Genomic DNA, 24055 nt, shown 5'->3' with positions numbered 1-24055 from the left:
GCCTTAAAGGCTCCTGGCTAACATCAACTCTTCACATCCAATCTCAAAGGTAACTAACGGCCAGTCGGTTACAGCATGTATTTAAAGCAGATCTGATTTACATCCCGTAATTGCCCTACAAGGGCCACTCTTGTGCAATTGGCGCAAAATTTGAATAGACATAGTCTTTCAGATGTAGAAACACGCCTACCAACTTTCGTTTATGTCGTACAACTCCTGCTTAGTACTGCGATTTCATTCCGCCAGTCTGTCTCGTCGCTTGAGGGAATAACTTAATGTCACTGCATTTTGGAAATTGTGTTAGGAAGGCACTAACCTGCTTTTGCAGATATTCTCAATGTAAAGGTTGTCTTTCCATTGTTTTAAGTGGTTTCTATCATCCTTTGTATCCTGTGGTCACCAGTTAATAGGTTTCTTCCATTATACACACAGTAGTAATTCACTAATGCTCCGTAACCGAATTTCCTAGATTCGAAAATACTTTCACAGCGGTAAGTAAACAATGAACTGCAAAAAGTTAAGAAAACATAAAGATCAGCAAAGTTAGTTCAGAAGACCAAAGAGCAACAACACACTTGTTAACCTTATCAGAAGTCGATGCTTCCAAAACGGTTTTATTTTTTGATAACAATTATGACATATAAACCAATGAAAGGCCTACAGCCCATGAAGATTATTTTCGTTAGTACCCTTTCCCTTTTCCTATCAATAATTACGGCATAGAACACTGCCAAAGGAGTTTGAAATCGAAGATAGTCAACGTTAACACCGGTTCGTTTTTATTAAACGTAACTTATAATATAATAAAATAATGGAATAGATGGTTTAAAATGTATTGAAGTAATGAGATTAATTTTTCGGCATGAATGACAAGCACAATAAGCTGAGCTACGCCTGGAAATAAGTTGTTATTAGTTTATATTATTTTGCAGGGCGAAGTAGTTTTTCTCCGCTGTAGATTTGTGCTTACTATTCTTTATAATTCTACGTTTAGTCGCCGTGTTCACCTTTAAAGGTTTGACCGTGTTCCCATTAAGCTTATCGGATTTTCGTAATTTTCCAAAGTACACAGTTGGGCTTCAGTTCTTGTAATTATCGTACTATGTGAAATAACAACTCACACGACCTTTCTGTTAATAAAACAATATTGTGTTTTCTAAACGGTGCACATATGAAATACATATTCCTCACTTATTCATAGCGACCCCAAAATGGCGGTCTACAATAACTCGCTTAAAATGACGTGCTTCTCACTCGTTCACTAGCTGAGCGCGAATCCTTCCTTCCTCCTACTGGTACCAGAAAAAATCCTCTGTTTTTTAACAGCTGAAAGTCAAAAATACACGACGATAGGCATAGGCTCTATGACGGGCTACCGCTTCATCTTCTCTCTTTGCCTTTAAAAAAGACGAAAACATAAAGGAAATTCAAAATGGCGTAGAAGCCCGGCGAATAGAAAGTAAGACTGGGCTTGAAGGATGGAGGCCCAAATAAGCAATGGTATTTAATCCGGCATCAGAATAACTGATCATAGTAAGTTGTTTACAGGACTGCTACAATAGCAACAACCAGTCATAACAGCATTTTGATCACGCCTCCTGTCCCGTGCACAATTGTCATATCGCTCTGCTACCTCAGCTGACTGTTACCAGAAGGTGTTAAGACTAATGCCTATGTCTTCACAAGCTGCCGCTACTGTAGCCATATTGGGCTTGTGCGTGACGGCGCGGCGAACATATACCTCCAGCTTCATTGGTCAGCTGCGTAATTCTGGTCTTTGACCTTTGACAGTGCTTTTTAATATGAAAAATGAGTTGCACCATGGTTTGGAATCCACATTAAACTGTAGGTCCAACTAGAATTGGCAGGGTTAGTCAGTTCAAAAATGGCTCTGAGCACTATGGGACTCAACTGCTGAGGTCATTAGTCCCCTAGAACTTAGAACTAGTTAAACCTAACTAACCTAAGGACATCACAAACATCCATGCCCGAGGTAGGATTCGAACCTGCGACCGTAGCGGTCTTGCGGTTCCAGACTGCAGCGCCTTTAACCGCACGGCCACTTCGGCCGGCTTAGTGAGTTCGAAACACCAATAGCTTTAATCTCATCGATAAGTTCACGAGCAACATTTTCTAAAAATGTCTCTCATTTTGTGTGGGATAGCGGACACAGTGGCCAGAGGCTGTTGACGTGTGAGCTGGTGCTCAAACAGTGTTCTGGTGGTTGTTGCAGGTGCAGCTGGGCCATGGGGCCGAGCGTGCGCGCCACTCTGGTTGTGGTGTCGCTGGGTGCCCTCACCGTCCTCTACCACATCGCCTCTGTGGGACAGACGGGGCCGCCAGACTTCTTCCAGGTGCGCAAAATATCCGGTGAGTATTAACAGCGGCGATTGCAAGTAAAACCATCTCAAGACGAGGTTCCCCAGGGTGTTTTTACCTATTGGCTTTCAGCCTTCCTCTGTGCCCTTTTAGCTTTTCCCTCTTTCCTGGAAAATAAGTTGTTGTTGTTGGTGTTAGGTTCAGTCCGAACACCAGTTTGGTGCACCTGTCCTTACTAGTCTATCCTGTGTAAGTCTCGCCATCTCCACGTAACTACTCCAACATACATACAGACCGATGACCTCGGCAGTTGGTCCCATAGAAACTTATCACATACTTCCAGCTGGACCTGCTTATTGTAGTCGAGCCTTCTACTCCACACACACCATCACACTTCCCTCTAATACCGAATTGATTTTTTTCTTGATGCTTCAGAATATGACGAGCCACGCAGAGTGGCCGCGTGGTTTGAGGCGCCATTTCACGGATTGCGCGGCCCCTCCCGCCGGAGGTTTGAGTCCTCCCTCGGGCATGAGTGTGTGTGTTGTTCTTAGCATAAGTTAGTTTAAAGGGATCGATGACCTCAGCAGTTTTGTCCCTTACGAACACACACACACACACACACACACACACACACACACACACACACACACACACACTCACACTAAGGCAAGAAAGGAAGAATGAATTGATTGCTGGTGTTAATATCGATCATCCTCCTTTACCTCCTCTGCATTACTGCAGATGACGTGTCACTGAGCACATTTGTTCTGTGCATGCAGTACACGTGAGGCGCCTAGTTGTTTCCACTGCACTGTGTGGAATACGAAGGTTCTGTTATAGTTCACTAACCTGCTGTCTCAAAGTTGATGTCCCCAGCGCAGAAAACAGCACGCAGGTCGTAGGTACTGTATCTTGAGGCTGAACTGACTTTTAACGAGGTTCTGTTCTGAAATAATGTATCACTTCTTTGGGATGCCACTCGCGTATTTCATTATAGCCACACGAGAAGACTACATGATATTAATACAACACCTTCTGATACATCAAAGTACATGATCAAACACAATGTTTACGAAAATGTATCTTTACACTATTTGTGGCACGTGATGTGCCTCATGACTACTGGAATGAATCTTTTAATACTGAATACTGGCAAACACATCCTGCGACAGACAACATGTCTGCTGTTCTCGACTGCCTAATCCAGAGTGACAAACAGCCCAAAACACTTGGCGCGCCATACCAGAAAAAGCGTGACCGAACGCTTCCGAAGTGCTTCGTCTGCAATTTCGTCAGTCTTTTGTTTTTGATTTAAATTGTTTTTAATAATTCTAAAATGACTGATTGATAGTCAGCTGGTCAGACATACTTATATTAAAAAGTGAAGTCATTCCAATGAGTAGTTCAACTAATAACAATACTTTAACGTTTTAGCGCCCTTGCTCCGAACACAGCAGCCAATCACAGAGCAGTAGCATTATGCAGGCGGTCTTTCTCACGGGTATGGTTCCATAATGAGATTTTCGCTCTACAGCGGAGTGTTTGCTGATATGAAACTTTCTAGCGGATTAAAACAATGTACAAGACAGAGACTTGAACTCTTGACCTTTGTCTTTCGTGGGCTACCGACAGGGCTACCTTAGCACAACTCACGACCCGTCCTTACAGCGTTACTTCCGTCAGTATCTCATCTCCTACCTTCCAAACTTCACAAAAGTTCTTCTGCGGAACTCAGTCGGTAGAGACTTGCGTGTAAAAGGCAAAAGGTCCCGAGTTCGAATCTCGGTCCAGCACAGAGTCTTAATTTGCCAGGAAGTTTCATGTAAAATAATTTCTTTTCTCACCAATTAGATTCAGCATCTATTCATTAGTTATCTGATCTGTCCAACTACTATTTTTTTGTAATTTCACATTTCGAAAGCATCTGTTCACTTCTTGTCTCGATTGTAGAGCTATTACCATTCTGCGTCCAAATCCATCGGAGCAGGGTGGTAAAGCGTTGCAGCAGCCACTGGCATTTGGCAAGTGCATGGTGTTAACATTCCAATTACAGTAACAGGGATATTTACCCATTGCGAGACGGGCCGGGATAGGCTCTGCAAACCCCGCCAGCACAGAAGTAAGATACGGTTGTTGCAGTGCAAGCTAGGCGATTTATCCACTGATGGGCTTCAGTGGTGTCGTCAAAAAACATGACTAGAAGTAGGGCTTTACCGTAAAATGCGCTGCGCTACCCTCTATAAATACAGGACGGCGCAAGATTGGTATTAAAGTATTTGTCTACTCTGTTTTAATGTATGCCGTAAATGATTCTCCCTGTGATATTGTTGTAATGTATCTCTGGAGATTCTACAGCTAGCCCACCGATAGTTAAATTCACATTTCAGAAAGAACCACTAACGCTGCAACAGCGCAAACACAGTTCACGCAAATTTTGGACATACTGTTCTACCGATGTGGTGATAGACGCGTTTTTTAATATACTGGTCCAAGAACAGCACCATCCAGAATGGGCACTTTTCGGTGAAACTTCGGTGCAGAACTGTAGTAAAATTTTGATGACACAATTTAAGCATCCTCTGATAGATTTTGTGTAAAGTTTTTCAACTGGTTGATGCATTGTAAGAGACTGCATCCCTACATGGTTACAGGAAGAGCCAGTCAGTACGGCCAGCCTCAGTATAACTCACTTTGTAGCAGAATCATTTGCAGCCCAGCAGTACTACTAGGATAGGAAGGCTACGTCGGACGACAGGACGACAGGGAGTTGTTAGCAGCAATCAAGGGTTCGCGACTCCATTGTCGTACCTGCCTCCTGCTCCAAGTCCACCTTTCGGATGGCTCGACAGGTCTAGCCCCAAGCCCACCCAGTTAGCGAGGCTGACTCTTGCCCTCGGGAGCAGCGGTTCGAATCCGTGGCACGGCAGCTTCTTTCTGCCACCGCTGTAGTGGGCGCCGTCGTACTTCGCACCAACAGCCGCTGGTACACAGCTGTCTATCGAGGAGCAGGCTTGCTTTTTCAGACACACTCGGGTTCACTTCTAAAACGGATGTCGTAGAAGATGCAAAGAGTTGGATGGGTGAGGTCGCAAGATCGGCAGGAAAGCGGTGAAATAACAGTTGAAGAGCATCAGCGATGTACACTGGCGCAAAAAATATCACAACGTCAAGGCGAAGTTGTGCAACATAAATTAAAATTGGTAGGCGTACTGTAAGTTGTCAGGCAAATCCAACACCTTCCATGAAAACCCTGACATGAAAGCAAATCCGACAGTATGTCACATAGTTCCGAATAAATCCTGACATTAAATTAACCAAAGTAATACGATCAATGAGTGAGCAAATGGAATACCACAGACTAACACAAGAACGCCTAAATGCATGTCATACCTTCCCACCGTAAAACAGACGCAGTTCTGAGGGGAGAAACGAGAACAGAAGACAAGGGCAGAGTCGTGTAAGCGGACACCCACATCGCCAGCCGACTGCCAAGATAGAGCACTCCAGCCCATGTTAAAATATAGAGCCCTCCAGAAGAACAGTATAGATCTTACGATAACACTAAAAGGGCCACACCAGCTGCAAGTTTTAGCGTGAGACTTTTTCACGTCTCTGTGACGTAGCAAACATTAAAAACATTGCCCCACCACGAAAAGCATAACGTTTCTCATTGGATGGACAGAAGTTTTGTAGGCGGAGCTTAAGGTTAACATTGAGGCCCTGATTGGTCAGTTGAAAACACAACCAGATAGCTTTTCTAAAACCAACTTCGGTAAATTTTAGTAAGGAGAAGTTAGGAGAGAGTTGCTTTCGAGACGGCGAGGTGTGAAGCTGCGCCGCCCGCCGCCCCCTGACGCTGCCTACCCAACGACAAGGTAATGAACTAACGCGATGCCCCTTGAGAGCGCATAAGCCTTCACTCAGAACTGCAGAAGTCTCATCTGTTACATCCCCTTTTTACGTAATACTAGTGTCGATCGTCAATTAAATCTCATGGTGTTCACATTTGCTACTTGAAGTTAAAATCTGAAACGCAATGATTTTTCTGTTGTATAATTATTGAGAGGCCACATCAGCCACTGTAATTTACAATAAGTTAAATAAGTAATTAAAGATAATTGAGGGTCACTGTAGACCATTTTGATAGTTTTCTCTTTTATGAAACTTAATTTAAACATAGATTATAGATGTGATATGGCATAGGTCATCCTTCGATCCATTACAGAACTTGGAAACCCATTCAGGGAATATTCGTTGACATTTTTGTTGAACGCAGTTGGTTTTTATCATCCTGTATTAAAATATTTCCTTTTATCAATAGTGCAATTTATAAACAATGTTTTGTGAGTAGAATAAAATTTCCAGTGGTAAACTTAACTGCTTTTTCGACGTTATTTTACCAACTAACTAAAAATAGGAAAGCCTTGAACCCCTTCCACTAAATTTAGTTAGTATTAAGATTCTTTTACAGGGAATGCAGTGGAGCTGACGCTGAAATCATTAAGTATTTGATTATATCATCGCTAGTCTCACTGAACTCTTCTGAACTCTTCATGTCATGTGTGGTCTGGCGTCTCCTTACCAGCAACAGGTCCCAGGTTCAAACGAGTCAATTCCCTAAAAAACACGCTTAGAGCGTCGTTGCGCGAAAGTGGTACGGAGACACGACTTCGAACAGACAGACACCACGCAGAATGTTAGAGTATTTCTACATCTGGAAGTTGATCTATTTACATTTCGAGCCAGTCGCAGAAGAGTGGTGCTAGTAGCGCCATCATGAGGATGCAAATCAGGTTTGCTTTAGATACAAAAGATACACGTTGTAACGGTCGTGAACGTTAGTTACCTTTGAGATTGGACGTGGTGAGCTAACCTTGCTCAAGAATGACTTTAAGGAGACAAAGAGGCCATTAACACCACCTCACTTGAGTTTAAAGGAGGTCGTGTAACAAGGCCACGAAAGCTGGATGCTCATTCTGCGATATTGCAGAAAGACTTGGCAACTATGTAACCACTGTACTTGATTGCTGGCAGCGGTGGTCGCGAGAAATTAACGGTCGCAAGAAGTCCGGTCTCCGTACGGCCACTGGCACAACCGAAAGGGGTGACCATCTAGTATGGCGTATGGTTCTGACTCGTCGCACTGCATCTGCAGCAGCAATGTGAACAGCGGTTGGCACCACTGTGACACAACTAATTGTTACATATCGGTTACTTAAAGGATAGCTCAGAGACAGACGCCCTGTAGCGTGCACTTCACTGACCCCAAACCACCGCCATATGCGACTTCAGTGGTGTCAAGTGAGAGATCATTTTGTGTTTTCTGATCAAAGCTGCTACTGTCCCGGTGCTAGTGATGGCCGTGTGTTGGTTAGGAGGCGGCCGGTTTAGGGCCTCCAACCAACCTGCCTACCTGCTATATACGCTGGACTTACACATAAAGTTATGATCTGGGATGCGATTCTTATGGCAGCTGGAGCACTCTCGTGGTTATCCCACGCACCCTGACTGCAAATTTGTACGTCAATTTAGTGATTCGACCTGTTATGCTGGCATTCATGAACAGCAATCCAGGGGGCGTTTTCCAACTGGATACCGCTCGCCCATGTAACGCTGTTGTAACCCAACATGATCTACAGAGTGTCGACGTCTTGCGCTGACCTGCTCGATCACCAGACCTGTCTGCAATTCAACACATGGTGCCTCATCAGACGACAACTGCAGCGTTGTCTACAAAACGTTAACTGTTCCTGTATTGACCTGCTAAGTGCAACAGACATGAACTCCATCCCACAGACAGACATACAGCACCTGTACAACGCAATGCATGCACGTTTGAATGCTTGCATTAAATGTTCTGTTGGTTACACCGGTTATTGATGTACCAGCATTTAACATTTGCAATGAGTTATATCTCGTATACATAATCCCATGATCTAGCAATGCTAATCACTTAAAAATGTGTTAGATACACAAATGTAAGTGGCGTGATTTTGGATTCATACTGGACTGAACTGGCTTTGTCCCGAAAGGCAGGCAAGCCACCTGACGGCGTGTGGCGGAGGGTACCTTGAGCACCTCTATCGGTTTTCCCTTCTGTTCGTCTGGTATTGTTCGTGGAAAGAAAGATTGTCGGTATGCCTCTGTGTGGGCTCTAATCTCTCTGATTTTATCCTCGTGGTCTCTTTGCGAGATATACGTAGGAGGGAGCAATATACAGCTTGACTCCTCAGTGAAGGTATGTTCTCGAAACTTCAACAAAAGCCCGTACCGAGCTACTGAGCGTGTCTCTTGCAGTCTTCCACTGGAGTTTATCATCTCTGTAACGCTTTCGCGATTACTAAATGATCCTGTAATGAATCACGTTGCCCTCCGTTGGATCTTCCCTCTCTCTTCTATCAACCCTATCTGGTACGGATCCCACACCGGTGAGCAGTATTCAAGCAGTGGGCGAACAAGTGTACTCTAACCTGCTTCCTTTGTTTTAGAACTGCATTTCCTTAGGATTCTTCCAATAAATCGAAGTCTGGCATCTGCTTCATCGACGATTAATTTTATATGGTCATTCCATTTTAAATCACTCCTAATGCCTACTCCCAGATAATTTATGGAATTAGCTGCTTCCAGTTGCTGACCTGCTATATTTTAGCTAAATGGTAAAGGATCTTTTTTTTCTATGTATTTGCAGCACATTACAACTGTCTACATTGAGATTCAATTGCCATTCCCTGCACCATGCGTCAATTCGTTGCAGATCCTCCTGCATTTCAGTACAATTTTCCATCGTTACAACCTCTCGATATACTACAGCATCATCCGCAAAAAGCCTCAGTGAACTTCCCATGTTATCCACAAGGATATATATACACACACACACACACACACACACACACACACACACACACACACACCGGGTGATCAAAAAGTCAGTATAAATTTGAAAACTAAAAAAATCACAGATTAATGTAGATAGAGAGGTACAAACTGACACACATTCTTGGAATGACATGGGGTTTTATTAGAACCAAAAAAATACCAAAGTTGAAAAAAGTCCGACAGATAGCGCTTCATCAGATCAGAATAGCAATAATTAGCATAACAAAGTAAGACAAAGCAAAGATGATTTTCTTTACAGGAAATGCTCAATATGTCCACCATCACTCCTCAACAATAGCTGTAGTCGAAGAATAATGTTGTGAACAGCACTGTAAAGCATGTCCGGAGTTATAGTTAGGCATTGGCGTCGGATGTTGTCTTTCAGCATCCCTAGACATGTCGGTCGATCACGATACACTTGCGACTTCAGGTACCCCAAAGCCAATAATCGCACGGACTGAGGTCTGCGGACCTGGGAGGCCAAGCATGACAAAAGTGGCGGCTGAGCACACGGTCATCACCAAACGACGCGCGCAAGAGATCTTTCACGCGTCTAGCAATACGGGATGGAGCGCCATCCTGCATAAATATCGTACGTTCCAGCAGGTGTTTATCAGCCAGGCTGGGGATGATGCGATTCTGTAACATATCGGCGTACCTTTCACCCGTCACGGTAGCAGTTACAAAACCAGAATCACCTATTTCCTCGAAGAAAAAGGCCCGATAACGGTAGATGTGGTATATCCAATCCATACCGTGACTTTCTCGTCGTGCAATGGAGTTTCCACGACAGTTCTAGGATTTTCGGTAGCCCAAATTCTGCAGTTGTGGGCGTTGACAGACCCTCGGAGCGTGAAATGAGCTTCGTCGGTCCACAACACGTTACTCAACCAATCGTCATCTTCCGCCATCTTTTCAAACGCCCACACCGCAAATGCCCTCCGCTTCACTAAATCGCCAGGTAAAAGTTCATAATGCCGATGGATTTTGTTCGGATAGCATCGGAGGGTACGCCTCAGTGCCAACCAAACAGTAGAGTATGCAATGTCGGAGCGACGTGCGACTGCTCGAGCGCTGACTTCCCCGTGCATAGACGAACCCGCTACAGTCTCCATTTCTTCCTGAAATGTCTCAGCACCATTACGCCTTGTGCTCGGTCGGCCACTACGGGGTCTATCGTCTAAACAACCCGTGGCTTCGAACTTCGAAATCATTCTCGCCACAGCTGCATTTGTCAACGGACGTTTACTCGTTCGAATCCCCTTCCTATGGCGATTGGATCGTAACGCTGAACTAGCACATTCCCCATTCTGATAATACAGCTTCACTAAAAGCGCCTTTTCAGGTAACGTCAACTTGATCCGACTGCTGGTGCATCTGATTCTCTCCCTCTCATTACAGCTCCTTTTATACACGATTGGCATTCGCAGTCACCGACGTTTTGCTGTCCAGCGCCATCTGTCGGACATTTTATGATTTTTGTTCTAGTAACACCCCATGTCATTCCAAGCATGTGTGTCAATTTTTACCTCTCTATCTACATTATTCCGTGGTTTTTTAAGTTTTCAAATTTATACTGTCTTTTTGATCACCCGGTACATCCAGCACCTGTACAACACAATGCATGTACGTTTGCGTGTTTGCATTAAATGTTCTGGTTGTTACACCGGTTATTGATTTACCAGCATTTAACAATCGCATTGAGTTCTCACGTATAGTAATCCCATGATCTAGCAATGCTAATCACTTAAATATGTTACACACACAAATGTAGTCCGCAGCTCATGGTCTCGCGGTAGCGTTCTCGCTTCCCGAGCACGAGGTCTCGGGTTCGATTCCCGGCGGGGACAGGGATTTTCACCTGCCTCGAGATGACTGGGTGTTGTTGTCGTCATCATCCATCAATCCCCATTACCGTCGGGGGACGGCAATGGCAAACCACCTCCACTAGGACCTTGCATAGGACGGCGGTACGGGTCTCCCGCATCGTCCCCTACACTCTGTTACGGCGTATGGGACTTCATCACACAGATGTAAGTGGCGTGATTTTGGATTCATACTGGACTGAACTGGCTTTTCCCGAAAGGCAAGCTGGATTAGCACTTACGCACTGGGGAAGTTACACTGAGAGAGTACTTGAAAAACTCATGGAAATTGAGGGTAAAATAAAAGTTTACAAAAGTTCCCAGACTGGCTGCACGTCCTGTATGTCATCATGAGATTTGCTCCCCATGTATATCATCAAGAGATCTGCTCTTCGAATGAAACTTTGTGCGCAAAGCACATTGTGCCAGCTATGTAGAACACCCGTGTTTGTGCAAATCAGTGAAAGAGTGCTTTAAAACTCACCACAGCCTTCAGATGTGTAACGCTTCGATGCCTTATACTCCTTGGAACAGTTCGCACAGTCGTCTGTGTTTACATTAATGGTTGAACTGAGTATGGGCCAAATGGGCAGCAGTTAGTATTATACAGGGTGAAAAGTATTTAAACCGAAAAACTCTGGGCGGTTGTAGAGCACATAAAAACAAATATTTTTCCCTAATGTCATTTTTTCCTATGAGAATTATTTAAACCTGTGGAGGCCGTATTACGTACTACGTAGCGCACCACAACGGACGAGCTGCACAGCGGGTTTATCAACAACAATATCCTAATCGCCGTGTCCCGCACCATACGACCTTTGCTGCTGTGTACCAACGTCTGCGTGAGACCGGGTCATTTAGCAGATTACCTGGACACGGACGCCGTCCAACGGTAAGAACGCTGCAGTTTGAGGAAGCTGTCTTGCAGCATGTGGAGCGGGGTCCTTCAATCAGCCCTCGTGCAATTGCAGGAAACATGGAGACGAATCAGACGAATGTATGAACAGTCCTTCGAGAGCAATTGTTACGTCCATTTCACTTACAGCGTGTCCACAACCAGGAACCAGTTGATTATCCAACCCAGATCACAGTATTCGCAGTGGTACCTGGAACAGTGTGAAGTGCATCCTACATTTCCATCCTCTGTGTTGTTTACCGACGAAGCAACGTTCGGGCGTGATGGAGTCTTCAACAGGCACAATTCGCATGTTTGGAGTGAGGATAACCCACATGCCACAGTTACTAGCGCTCATCAATTGCGGTTCTTCGTTAATGTGTGGGTCGGTCATGTTGGGAACTGTTTAATTGGGCCGTATCTGCTACCTAGGCCATTAAATTGCAGGCATTATTACAATTTTCTCGCCAGAACATTGCCAGAATTGCTGGAAGACGTCCCGCTCCCCACAAGACAACACATGTGGTTCCAACATGACTTGGCGCCGGCACATTTCAGTCGTCGTGTGCGTCGATTTCTGGACCGACGGTTCCCAGAAACGTGGATTGGCAGAGGTGGTCCTGTACCGTGGCCTGCTCGATCCCCAGATATCTCCCCTCTGGACTTTTTTGTGTGGGGAGAGATGCGCAGTCTTGTTTACTCAACTCCTGTTGCATCAGAAGAGGGTCTGGTTGCCCGGATAGTAGCAGCAGCAGGAACAGTTCAGGATACTCCTGGGGTTTTTGCCCGTGTTAGACAGAACATGATCCGACGGTGTGTGTAACCTTTGTTTACATGTCAATGGAGACATTTCTGAAAATCTACTGTAATTGAAATTGGGTTGTGGTAATGTGTTGTCTCTTGGTCATAAAAGAATGGAAAAGTGTTTGTTGGTTTAAATAATTTGCCGCCATAGAAATCTTCCTCTACCGGTTTAAATACTCCTCATAAGAAAAAATGACATTGCGGAAAAATATTTGTTTTGATGTCCCCTACAACCTCCCAGATTTTGTCGGTTTAAATACTTTTCACCATAGGTCTTAAGAATTAAGAGGTGCTCTTAAACATTGTTCTAGTATTCTATTTAGAGCAGAGAAATTTTTAAATTGCACGGAAGGCCACTACAGACAGCATAGAGCTGGCACCTAGGTTCGTCAGTGTGCTTCACGACACCGCTTTGTCTGTGGGCAGGTGGCGAGTACCTGGTGTCGAGCCCCAGCTGCCGCATCCCGGACATGCCGGCGCGCCACCCGTCCATTAAGGGGCTGCTGAAGTCGGTGGGGCCGATCGTGTGCTCGCGCCGGCCGCCGCCCAGCTACGTGGAGCGGCTGTCCACGGGGGCGCACGTGCTGCGGCTCGAGGACAAAGCGGCGCACTGCTGCTACCACAACATCACCAGGCCCGCCGACCTCGACATCGTCAAGACACCCGATGAACTCTACAAGTCAGTCGCCACTGCACTGCCGCACAGTAAATAAATTGCTTGCTTTTTATACTTAATGGGGGACACTCTCCCTACAACCACTTTCATCATTGTCACATCCGTCATTACCACCACCACCACCACCACCACCACCACCACCACCACAGTCTCCTCCACCTTTGTCGCTGCCAGCCTCACCACAGATCCATCTTTGTTGCTACCATCCCCGTCTTCTCTACCATCATTATAAAAACAAACCCACAAACGTCTCTTCGTCTTTACTATGACCATTTGAGGCGTAGCGCCGTATACCGATCCTGCCTTGGAGGCGGTTAAGTGGGAGATGTCTCAGAGCTGGATAGTGACAGATGATGACGCGAGACTGGACGCGCACGTAGCTTATGTATCAGCCGATGTTGTTGTTGTTGTGGTGGTGGTGGTGGTCTTCAGTCCTGAGACTGGTTTGATGCCGCTCTCCATGCTACTCTATCCTGTCCAAGCTTCTTCATCTCCCAGTACTTACTGCAACCCACATCCTTCTGAATGTGCTTAGTGTATTCATCTCTTGGTCTCCCCCTACGATTTTTACCCTCCACGCTGCCCTCCAATGCTAAATTTGTGATCCCTTGATGCCTCAGAACATGTCCTACGAACCGGTCCCTTCTTCTTGTCAAGTTGTGCCACAAACTTCTCTTCTCCCCAATCCTATTCAATACTTCCTCATTAGTTATGTGATCTACCCATCTAATCTTCAGCATTCATCTGTAGCACCACATTTCGAAAGCTTCTATTCTCTTCTTGTCCAAACTATTTACCGTCCATGTTTCACATCCATACATGCCTACACTCCATACAAATACTTTCAGAAATGACTTCCTGACATTTAAATCTATACTCGATGTTAACAAATTTCTCTTCTTCAAAAACGCTTTCCTTGCCATTGTCAGTCTACATTTGATATCCTCTCTACTTCGACCATCATCAGTTATTTTGCTCCCCAAATAGCAACGCTCATATACTACTTCAAGTGTCTCATTTCCTAATGTAATTCCCTCAGCATCACCCGACTTAATTCGACTACATTCCATTATCCTCGTTTTGCTTTTGTTGATGTTCACCTTATACCCTTGTTTCAACACTCTGTCCATTCCGTTCAACTGCCCCTCCAAGTCCTTTGCTGTCTCTGACAGAATTACAATGTCATCGGCGAACCTCAAAGATAGAGGACAATAATTGGATAGGGGACTGAGTTAGTTTCAATTGTGCCCACTAGAGTGCACTAAAGTAATAGGATGTTTTTCATAAACTGTTCTAGTATTTTCATTAAGTGTTATTATGTCTTTTTGTGTAGGTAAAATGTTATAAATGTGTTTTAGCAGTATGAATGATGCTGAGTGTGGTTTAAGGGGGATGTGGACAAAGGGGATTTTTGTAGAATAGATTTTTAAAGTAAGTTTATGGTAAAGGGAAAGTTAATTCAGGTATAAATAACAATAGTTAATAACTTTATGCATAAACAAAACTTCAGTATATTAGATAATTACATCGGTAAAAAGTGCAGTCGTTAGGTTTACTATTTTGCGATTGGTTATTGATGAAAATCGCGGACTGAAGCGGGAGAATATTGTTTTGCTATTGGCTGTTGAGTAAACTGACCAATGGTAAAGCAATATTCTTCGCGCGCCTTTCTCTGCTGGTAGAGAAGAGTATTCTAGAGAGGAGTCGGAGCCTAGCCATGAAACAGTTCGGACGTCTGTAGTAGTAGTTCAGATGCAAACGATAAGTTGCCGGATCTAGCAGTGTTTCACACATCAAAAGTGTTGTAAAGTGACGGAATAATTATTCCGATGGGTGTGTAGAAATTTCGGAATTTTTAAGTGAATTTTGTGACGAGAAAAGACATATATTCCGCGTGGCGTATTGAGCAGGTCGGAGGCTAAAAAACTGTGACTGCATTAGGTACCGACAAACTTAGTATTTAGCGAGCATTCTCAATCAAAAACAATCCGTATTTTTGTAGCTATTACGTTTTCGGGAAATGCAACACCATAAACCTGCTAACGTGAGTGAAAGGGATAGTGAGTTTCAGAATATATTAATTGAGGAGAAAATTTCCAACCTTTCATTTCGTGTGAAAACTTTCTCCCGAAACGTAGATTAGTGACTTTAATTGCAACCTGGTTCACGTCGAAGTAAAGTATGTTTCTCTCGGCTTCCCTACTGATGACCTGCTGAGACAATGTTCACAGGTAGGTGCAGGTTCGTCGTAAAGGGACGGAAGGAGCCGCCCCACAGCACATTCACTACGCGTTTTAAATGTCTGTCCGTACTCGGTTGGTGCATAAGTTGGTAGCATTTTTCCGTACGAGACAACAGATACACATAACAGACTCTTTTGTCATCAGTAATGTATTCTCCTTCACTGTTCACAACAGTCTACCAACGTTGGTGTAACTTCTCGTCTGCGCGACTGTAGAAATCACGTGACTTTCAGGCAAAGAACTCGTCGAGCCATGTTCGGAATGCATTTCCTTCCGGAAAGGAAGTTCCTTAAAGGTTATTCGATAGAGAGAAGGAAAGGTGAAAATCTGTGGACACAAGATCAGGTTAATAATGTGGGTGCGGAGTGTCTTTCCCAACCCAACTCCTGTATAGTGTTCCTTGTCATTCTAGCAGAATGCGGGCGGGTGTTATCGTGGAGTAACATCAGTTCATGCAGTCTTCCTGGTTGTTGCTATTGGACTGCGTCTCAGTTGTTGACCATAAACGTCAGCAGTAGTGGTTACACCTCGGGGAAGGAATTCGTAGTACACCAGACCGTCGCTGTTCATCCACCATATGTGTAACTCTATCGTTTATGGATGAGCGCACGTCTTCGTACGGTGATTGTTGCTTTGTTTGGGCTCAGCTATTCCTTCCTTTTCCTTATGTTAGACACCATTTCACGTCACCAGTAACGATACAAGATACGAATGGTCGGTGTCGTTCACGAACCATTTGGTGACGACCAACCAGAGATGCACATACGGCCGTCTGCTTATTGTTGTCATTTTAGGTTAAGAGCACGCATATGTGTTGTGGTGTGCGTACTGTAAGACCTTCAGTACACACACACCATCAGATTATTTGACTTGTCGCTCTAACGAAGTAGGCGAGTGCCAGCAATATGTCTCGTGGTCTTATCGTGGCGTGTTTATCTTCTGCCGTTAGGTCAGAAGATAGAAATGCCACTTGCACGCTTAGAGTAGCAGATTGACGGTAACCAACTTTAAACAGAACTTGATTAATTTTCACACACATTTATTAAAATAATAACAAGCATAAAAATTACTTAACTTGGTTCTGGATGCTATTTACAATTGACAATCTGAAGTTTCTTTGGTATTGGTACGTTAATCTTATTCTCACATATATCTCTGATACTTGCCAAAAGTGTCTATACATTTATCTTCATGGCTATGTACAGGAATATGGTAATCTTATTAGGCGCAGACTGAAACTTGACTATAGACTGGTACAGACGAATGTAGAACTCGTACAGACTAATACAGACTCACTAATCGGAGATCTGTACACTCGTTATAATACCTCGCGCGGTTATGTATCACTGCGCGAGTGTGATCCGCGAGGAGAAAAGGTTCTACGTTAGCAGCAATCTCATTGGCTGCGTTACATATTAATACGCGGATCGGCGGAAGCAGAATTTGGCCCGTCTCTAAGAGAGCGCCATCTCGTAGTGCGCAGACGGACGAGCGCTGCGCCTGCGCTGTTGTGCTAAGTGGGACGCGCTCTAGTGGGAAAGTTGTGTACGCGGTGACTACGCGGAACTATGTACACAACATGCGTAAACCCGATTTTCCAGCCTTCAACATTGCATGGAAATGTCGCACTATGGTGGAGAGATCAGAGTTCATAACATTTGCCTGTTCTCGAGTACACTGATGTGGATCTTATTCTTTTTCTTTAGCGTTTGTCCCGCCTGGCGGCAGGGTCCGCTGAGTGGATTCGCTCTGTCCATTTTGTACGATCGTGGGTCATGTCTGGATGAAGATTTATCACTTTCAGGTTGTTGTGCAGTGTGTCGGCCCATCGTTATCTAGGTCGTCCTTTGGGTCTCTTTCCCATGACTTCCACTGTGTATGCTGCCTTTGCAATGGTATCGTCCTTTGCACGCAGCAGATTTCCAAACCATCACAGAAAGCTTCCTCGCATTTTCTTCTGGACTGGTACGACCCCGCAACATTCCCTGATAGTGTCATTTGAGACATGCTCCAGATGACCCTCAGTTGTCGTTCTGTTTCTAGTACCTGGCCAACACTCAGTACCATAGAGAGCAACCGGACGAATGACAGTCCAGTAGATCTTTCCCTTCAGACGAGTTTTAATCCAAAGATCGCAGGTGACACCTGTTGCCGTTCACCACATCATCCAGGATGCCTGCCTCCTTGCGTTGATCTCGTCTGTAAGATGGCCATCGCTAGAGATAGTTGAAATGATTTTTTCTATTCATGGTAGATCTCCTCCGTCAAAGAATGACAGTCCAACTTCTCGCGGATGTGATCTCGTGTACTCAGCTTTCTTTTTGTTGAGCCGCAGGCAATATCGCGCGAGTCCATCTTTCTTCTTTTGTGTTAGGTGCTGGAGATCAAACTTGCCCTCTACAGCCAACATGACATCAGCATTGAGAAGTGCCATGGTAGTGGCATGTGCATGTCTGACGTAACAGTGTCCATCACAAGAGTAAACAGCAGTGGTGGTAAGGAAGAACCTTGGTGGACCACTGTGATGCGAAAGTCATTTGACGCTCCTGCTGCCACTTCGACGTACCTCCTTGGTTCTACATACAGAAGCCGTACGCAGTTGACAAGGTACTCCGGAATGCCGTGGTCTCGAAGTGCTAACCAGATTAGATCATCTGGTACCTGATCAAAAGCCTTTTCGAGTTCTGCAAAAGCAAGGTGCAGTGGCTAGTTCTTTTCTTGGTATCTACATCTACACTCCGGTAGTCACCAAACGGTGTGTGACGGAGGGCACAATTCACGCCAAAGTCATATTACCCCCCCCCCCCCCCCCCCCTCTGTGTTCCACTCACGGATCGCACGAGGGAAAAACGACTGTTGAACGCCTCAGTACTAGCTCTAATTTTCCTTATCTTTGAATGGTGATCATTGCGCGATTTGAAAGCTGGTGGTAATATATGCTCTACATCCTTGGCGAAGATCGGATTTCGGAATTTAGTGAGCAGCCCCTTCCGTTTAGCGCGTTGTCTATCTGCAAGTGTGTCCCACTCCAAATTTTCTATGAGACTTGTAACGCTCTCGCGATGGCTAAATGTACCAGTCACGAATCTTGCCACTCTTCTTTGGACTTTCTCAGTCTCTTGAATCAGACTCAACTGGTAAGGGTCCCATACAGACGAACATTACTCTAAGACTGCACGAACTAACTTATTGTAAGCAATTTCCTTTGTTGGACTGCATCGCTTCAGTATTCTACCAATAAACCGCAATCTAAAGTTCGCCTTGCTCGTTACTTGTGTAATCTGATCATTCCATTTGAGATCATTTCGAATAATCACACCCAGATACTTGACGGATGTTAGCGCTTCCAAACACTAGGCATTTATTTTGTACTCGCACATTAATGGGGATTTTCGCCTTGTTATACGCAGTAGTTTACACTTACTAATATTGAGAGATCTTTCAACCAGCATTCACGCAGCATAGATTGCGTCAGTTGTGCCATAATTTTTGACAAATCGGGCTTGGTTCGTAGTGATTTGAGCTGTTTCGCTTATCCTTATGTCGAGGATACGTTGAAGGATCTTCATCGCGTGGCTCAGTAGTGTGATCGGGCGGTAATTACAACAATCAGCAGGACTTCATTTCTTTTTGAAGATTGTCAGTCTGTTGCATTCTACCTTCTTTGATGATCTGGTTGAAGAGATCCGTTAGTCAGCGTGCCGCATTCCGCTGTTGAGAACACCATAACTCTACAGGGAGATCATTGTGGCCAGTGGATTTCCCACTCCTCACCTCCTTCAGAGCAGCCTCAACTTCAGCAATGTTAATTTGCTTAACTGGTTCTTAAACAACTGACGTGGGTGGTATTGGTGAACGAAGAAATTCCTCGGTAGAAATTCTCTCAAAGTAGTTCTGACAGCATTCCCTTGCTTTCTTCCTGTCGACCAGCAGCTCACCCGTTTCGTAGTTTATGCCGTAAAAGTGTTGGATGTCTCCCATTTTCCGATGTTTTGATTTGACTAGTCGATAAATGTCACGTTCTCCTTCACGTGTGTCCAGTTTTGTGCAGAGATCTGAATACCTGTCTTCTTTCGTGACTCCAGTGACTTTCTTCGGCTCTGTGAAGGCTTGTTTTTTTAAGCATTCCAACGGGGTAATGTTTTGTCTGCAAGTAACTCGTCGTACAATTTTTTCTTCTTGCGTATGGAATCCTTAACATCGTCATTCCAAAGTCACGAGGTAGTCTTCTGCTGGGATTTCAGCAGTCGTGTCATCAAGCATTGCCCGGAAGGGGTCTCTGGTTTCTGCTCTCTGGCCCGTTTGTGAGGAAAAGACACCGAAGAAGTGGATTTTTCGTCTGTCTACAATGCAGACAATTTCATAAGGCGATCGTCGTAACGCTGCATCTCAGAGACAGGACCAACCGAATGTCGCTGATATGACAATGCCGACGCCGGTTAGTACTTCTGTGTGTTCTGTTGTGTATCAGTTTGTAGCCACTATCGATGTCATATTACTATTGCTCACTCCAACTTGTTTCTTGAACTGCGCAGATTTCGATACGTCTCTTTTTCGAGTGCCTTGGCTAGTTAACTGCATCGTCCAGTCAGTCCCGATGTTCAGTCATGCGAGACAGAACGTGTGGGATCAGTTGTTTAGCCGCCGCCGCCGCCGCCGCCGCCGCCGCCGCACTTGCGATGGCAACCCTTGCATACTTGGCCACGCGCGTCGCTTTCGGGGGACTTCCTAGCAGTGGCACTGAATTCTTTGGATACCATTTCCATAAGGATGTGACAGTGGTTTTATGGCCCGCTTGTCACAAAGCGTGTCACCAAGCATTTTAGATGCTCCTGCCAGCTCCTGACCTGGAGATCAGATGGCTTTTCGTAGCTGCTGCTCTGGAAAACAGACGCTTCTTCCTTTTTTAGTTATCTGCCAACTACAGTGTACCGGAGGTCTCCATCTCCGCATTAGGTCATTTAAGACTTCTTTTTTGGTGAAAAACTGGTTCATCCGCTCCCTTCCATCATTTAGGCGTTACAGACTGCCTTCTGTCTTCCAAGCCGTTGACTGTTCAGCCTGAGAGGTAGAGGTTGGAAAATGAAAGACGCTCTAGGACTCCAAACCTAATAGCACCGGGGTCAGGAAAGAAAATGGAGACGACCTAGGATGGTCAGATAGGAAAGATAAAAAGAGAGGAGGCTGATGTAAGTAAGTGGGAGCTCGGCTCGGGGTCCCGTGGTCGCTAACTAGGTGAGCCTCGCTGACATGGATCGTTGTGGATTATTACGTTTAAACGATCCTCATCAATCCCCGAAGGTCTTCCTAAACGTGGAGGGTCACTAATGTCAAAACAATCCTCCTTAAAACGAGGAAACCATATTCTTACCATGCTCTGTGCGATGTCATTCTCGCCATACACGGCGGAAACGTTTCTGGCTGCCACCCTCTATTGAACTCAGACAGAAGAATATTTCGGAAACGTTCCACTTGGCACTCCTTTCCTAGCTACCATACCTCCACTCACTATCTCCAAATGACAAAATGACAACACGTAAACTCAAATAGCAACAGTGAACTACAAATAAAAAATGACAATCGGTAAATATACCCATAGCGACTGGAATACCAACAGGCAAAACAAATACGCTACGAACTTATTCGCCAACTTACTATTATCTTCTCTCGATATGTTACCCGTGTGTCTATTCATTATTTACTAATTTATTGATGGGTCTATTTACACTCTCAAGATTAGGTCCAGCAGGCCGTTATTACATCTAATCAAGCATTCAGTATGTTTTGCTTTACATATAATTAAGTAAATATTTAATAAGTTACATGTACTCGTACTATAGAAAGCAAAATTTAGAAATTATCATAGTGCAAGAAGGCGAAACAGAAAGCAGCAGAAAAAGATGCTTCTCGTGCATAAAATACTGTCGTTCTGTTTCCTTGCGTTTGTACAGAATAAGCTGCCGGTATACACAAAATTCGAAAGTATTTCTTTAAGAACATATTGTAGCTTATATCACTGAATCAATGAACTTAGGCTCTTTTATACAATTAGTTTATGATCATTCATTTCTCTATATAATTTATTGATGCTTGGAATGTAATAAGTAGAAAAGTAATTAAAAACAAATGTTAATCTTGCGGCTGGCTTTCTCTCCGCTTGGAGCGCTAGTGTGTTTCCAACTGTCAGATAACAACAACTTTCGTAGCAGTTAGTGTCGCGACTGAGAGTTAACGCGACGCGAAACCCCCGCTCACCACCTCATCGGCCGCAAATTCTGCTGCACCCTACGGCGTGGCCAAAGCCACAGCCGCCACGGACAGTCTGTAGCAAGATAGAGAGAGGCATGGCCGAATGCAATTTTGTTTAATCTACTTAGATACGGCAATGTTATCGCTGAAAGATGGGATAGCGGAGAGCTGGACTGAAAGAACTAGACCGAGAAAAGCTTTAGTATAAACTACCAACTTATTTTTTTTAAGTAATAGTAAAAAATATCAATGTACCGTACACAATTTGTGGCCATGGGGAGTAACAATAAAAGAATGAGCGTCTCACATCTCAGATTGACACAAAAAGATTACTAAAACGTGAGTTAGATCAGTTGGTGGTGGTTTTTTTTTTTGGGGGGGGGGGGGGGGGGGACGCAAATCAATAGATGTGATGTGCATTTACAGAAAGATAAATTACAATTTCAGAAAAACTGGGTAATTTATTCAAGAGAGAGGGCTTCACAAATTGAAGTCAGTAATGCGTTGGTCTAACTCATTGGTCGATACAGTTCTTAAATGTCCTCCTCACGGATACCGTGCAAAATTCTGTTCAGTTGTCACGTTATATCGTCACTCCCTAGCTATACTGCGTTCATAGTAAGAATAAACCACATGTAAACATTACACCATGTATTCTTCCGGTTTTGCTGGAACCCCATTGGATTTCGGTTCACAAGGAGCAGAAGCCAAGCTGCCCTGAGTACAGTCGAGTGCGATAATGACGATACCTTTCATGATGTGCGTTAGGCGTACATCGGCTCAGCGACAATACTGGACAACAGCTTTACCGGCGCATTTAACTGGGAAGACATTGGCCAGCCACCTGGTCCAACTAACCTGCAGTGATGTTAACAGTCGTAGTAAAGACGTATGAAGAGACGAGAGGTGAACAATATAGCCTTGAATGTAATTTAATTTTTGAACAGAAGGAAATAATGGTCAAACTCAGGCGATACGCTTCTTAGGCGAGCTGATGGAAAACTTAAAATGCTCTCGATCTTAGCTAACACAATACTGTCATTAAAAACGAGAGTGATGAAAATTCCTGACTTTAACAATGGTAATTTTACTGCGTGAGTTCCGTGCGGCGTAAGAGCGCAGCGCTGGAATTTCACCCTGTAGTTAAATACTGAAACCACTGAAGGTATTACAGCCACTCGTCTGGTAATTTCTGAACTTCTTTCATATCGGACTCCGAGGAACAGTAACGAGATACATTTCAGTACTGCTACGTTGATAACGAAGCGATCAGCAACAGAATCCCAAGCCACCAAAAAGGCATTTCCTCTTCCTCTTTTACGACGTACTGTTCTGCATTTCACCGTCGTTCGGCAGTGACGTGTCACAAAGCTTCGTGCATTAGTTCCAGTAAGTTTGGGAGCTTAAATGTAGTGTTCTTTTTCGCGACAAATCCCTTAACTTAGCTCCAGATCAATTCTGTTGCGTTCAGATTGCTGTGTTACAGTGACAACTGTAAAAATTGCATCATTTGTACAGTGTGCTCCACGCCGTAAAAATTGTTTCCCCTTTTCTACGACGCTTATCACTGTGGCTCGTGTGAGACCACATCTGTCCTATAAGACAATGGGCATATTCAAAGAGTATTCGATTTTTCATTTTTTTCCAAAAAATTTGTGTAATGTTTCCTTAACTTCAAATCTTAAACTTTTTATAATATGTCGACAAGTAAGAATGCTTATTTACAATGAAACCAGAACTCTGTGTGTAGCATGTAATTAGAAACTAGAATACGTACATTTTTCTTGAAAATATTATGAATAAGTTTGATTTAATTAAAACATTTGATACATTTCAAATTTAAATGATAGAAGTATTCAAACCGAACAAAAAAATTGTAAACCGTAACGGGTTGCGAACCTCCAGCCACATACCCTCCTATTATCAATCTACGAAACTACCGATCACGCCACGAATATATTCGAAACATCAAACGCATTATTTATTACGTAATGTTTCTTGAAAAACGCCAAAGCTGATTTTTCTCTGTGATGTTCTGAAAAACATTTAGAACAACTTGTTTCTAGCCATTATCGGTGTCCCTCACACGGTAGCTGAGTGATGCCGGCACGGTGGCTCAGCGTAT

At 44.2% G+C, this 24055-nt stretch overlaps 1 protein-coding gene across 3 annotated transcripts in view; it reads left to right on the top strand.

Annotated features, from left to right (window-relative positions):
• Nucleotides 1-24055, top strand: part of LOC126089609 (uncharacterized) — a 446663-nt gene that overhangs the window by 397332 nt on the left and 25276 nt on the right. For all 3 annotated transcript variants that reach the window (XM_049906923.1, XM_049906924.1, XM_049906925.1), the window contains exons 2-3: nt 2234-2370; nt 13189-13441. In XM_049906923.1, the coding sequence (XP_049762880.1) occupies nt 2234-2370; nt 13189-13441 (390 nt within the window). The remainder of the gene's footprint in view (nt 1-2233; nt 2371-13188; nt 13442-24055) is intronic.

Source organism: Schistocerca cancellata, chromosome 1 (assembly GCF_023864275.1).
Source record: "Schistocerca cancellata isolate TAMUIC-IGC-003103 chromosome 1, iqSchCanc2.1, whole genome shotgun sequence".
Classification (NCBI taxonomy): Eukaryota; Metazoa; Arthropoda; class Insecta; order Orthoptera; family Acrididae; genus Schistocerca; species Schistocerca cancellata.
This window is presented reverse-complemented; position numbering and strand designations above follow the sequence as displayed.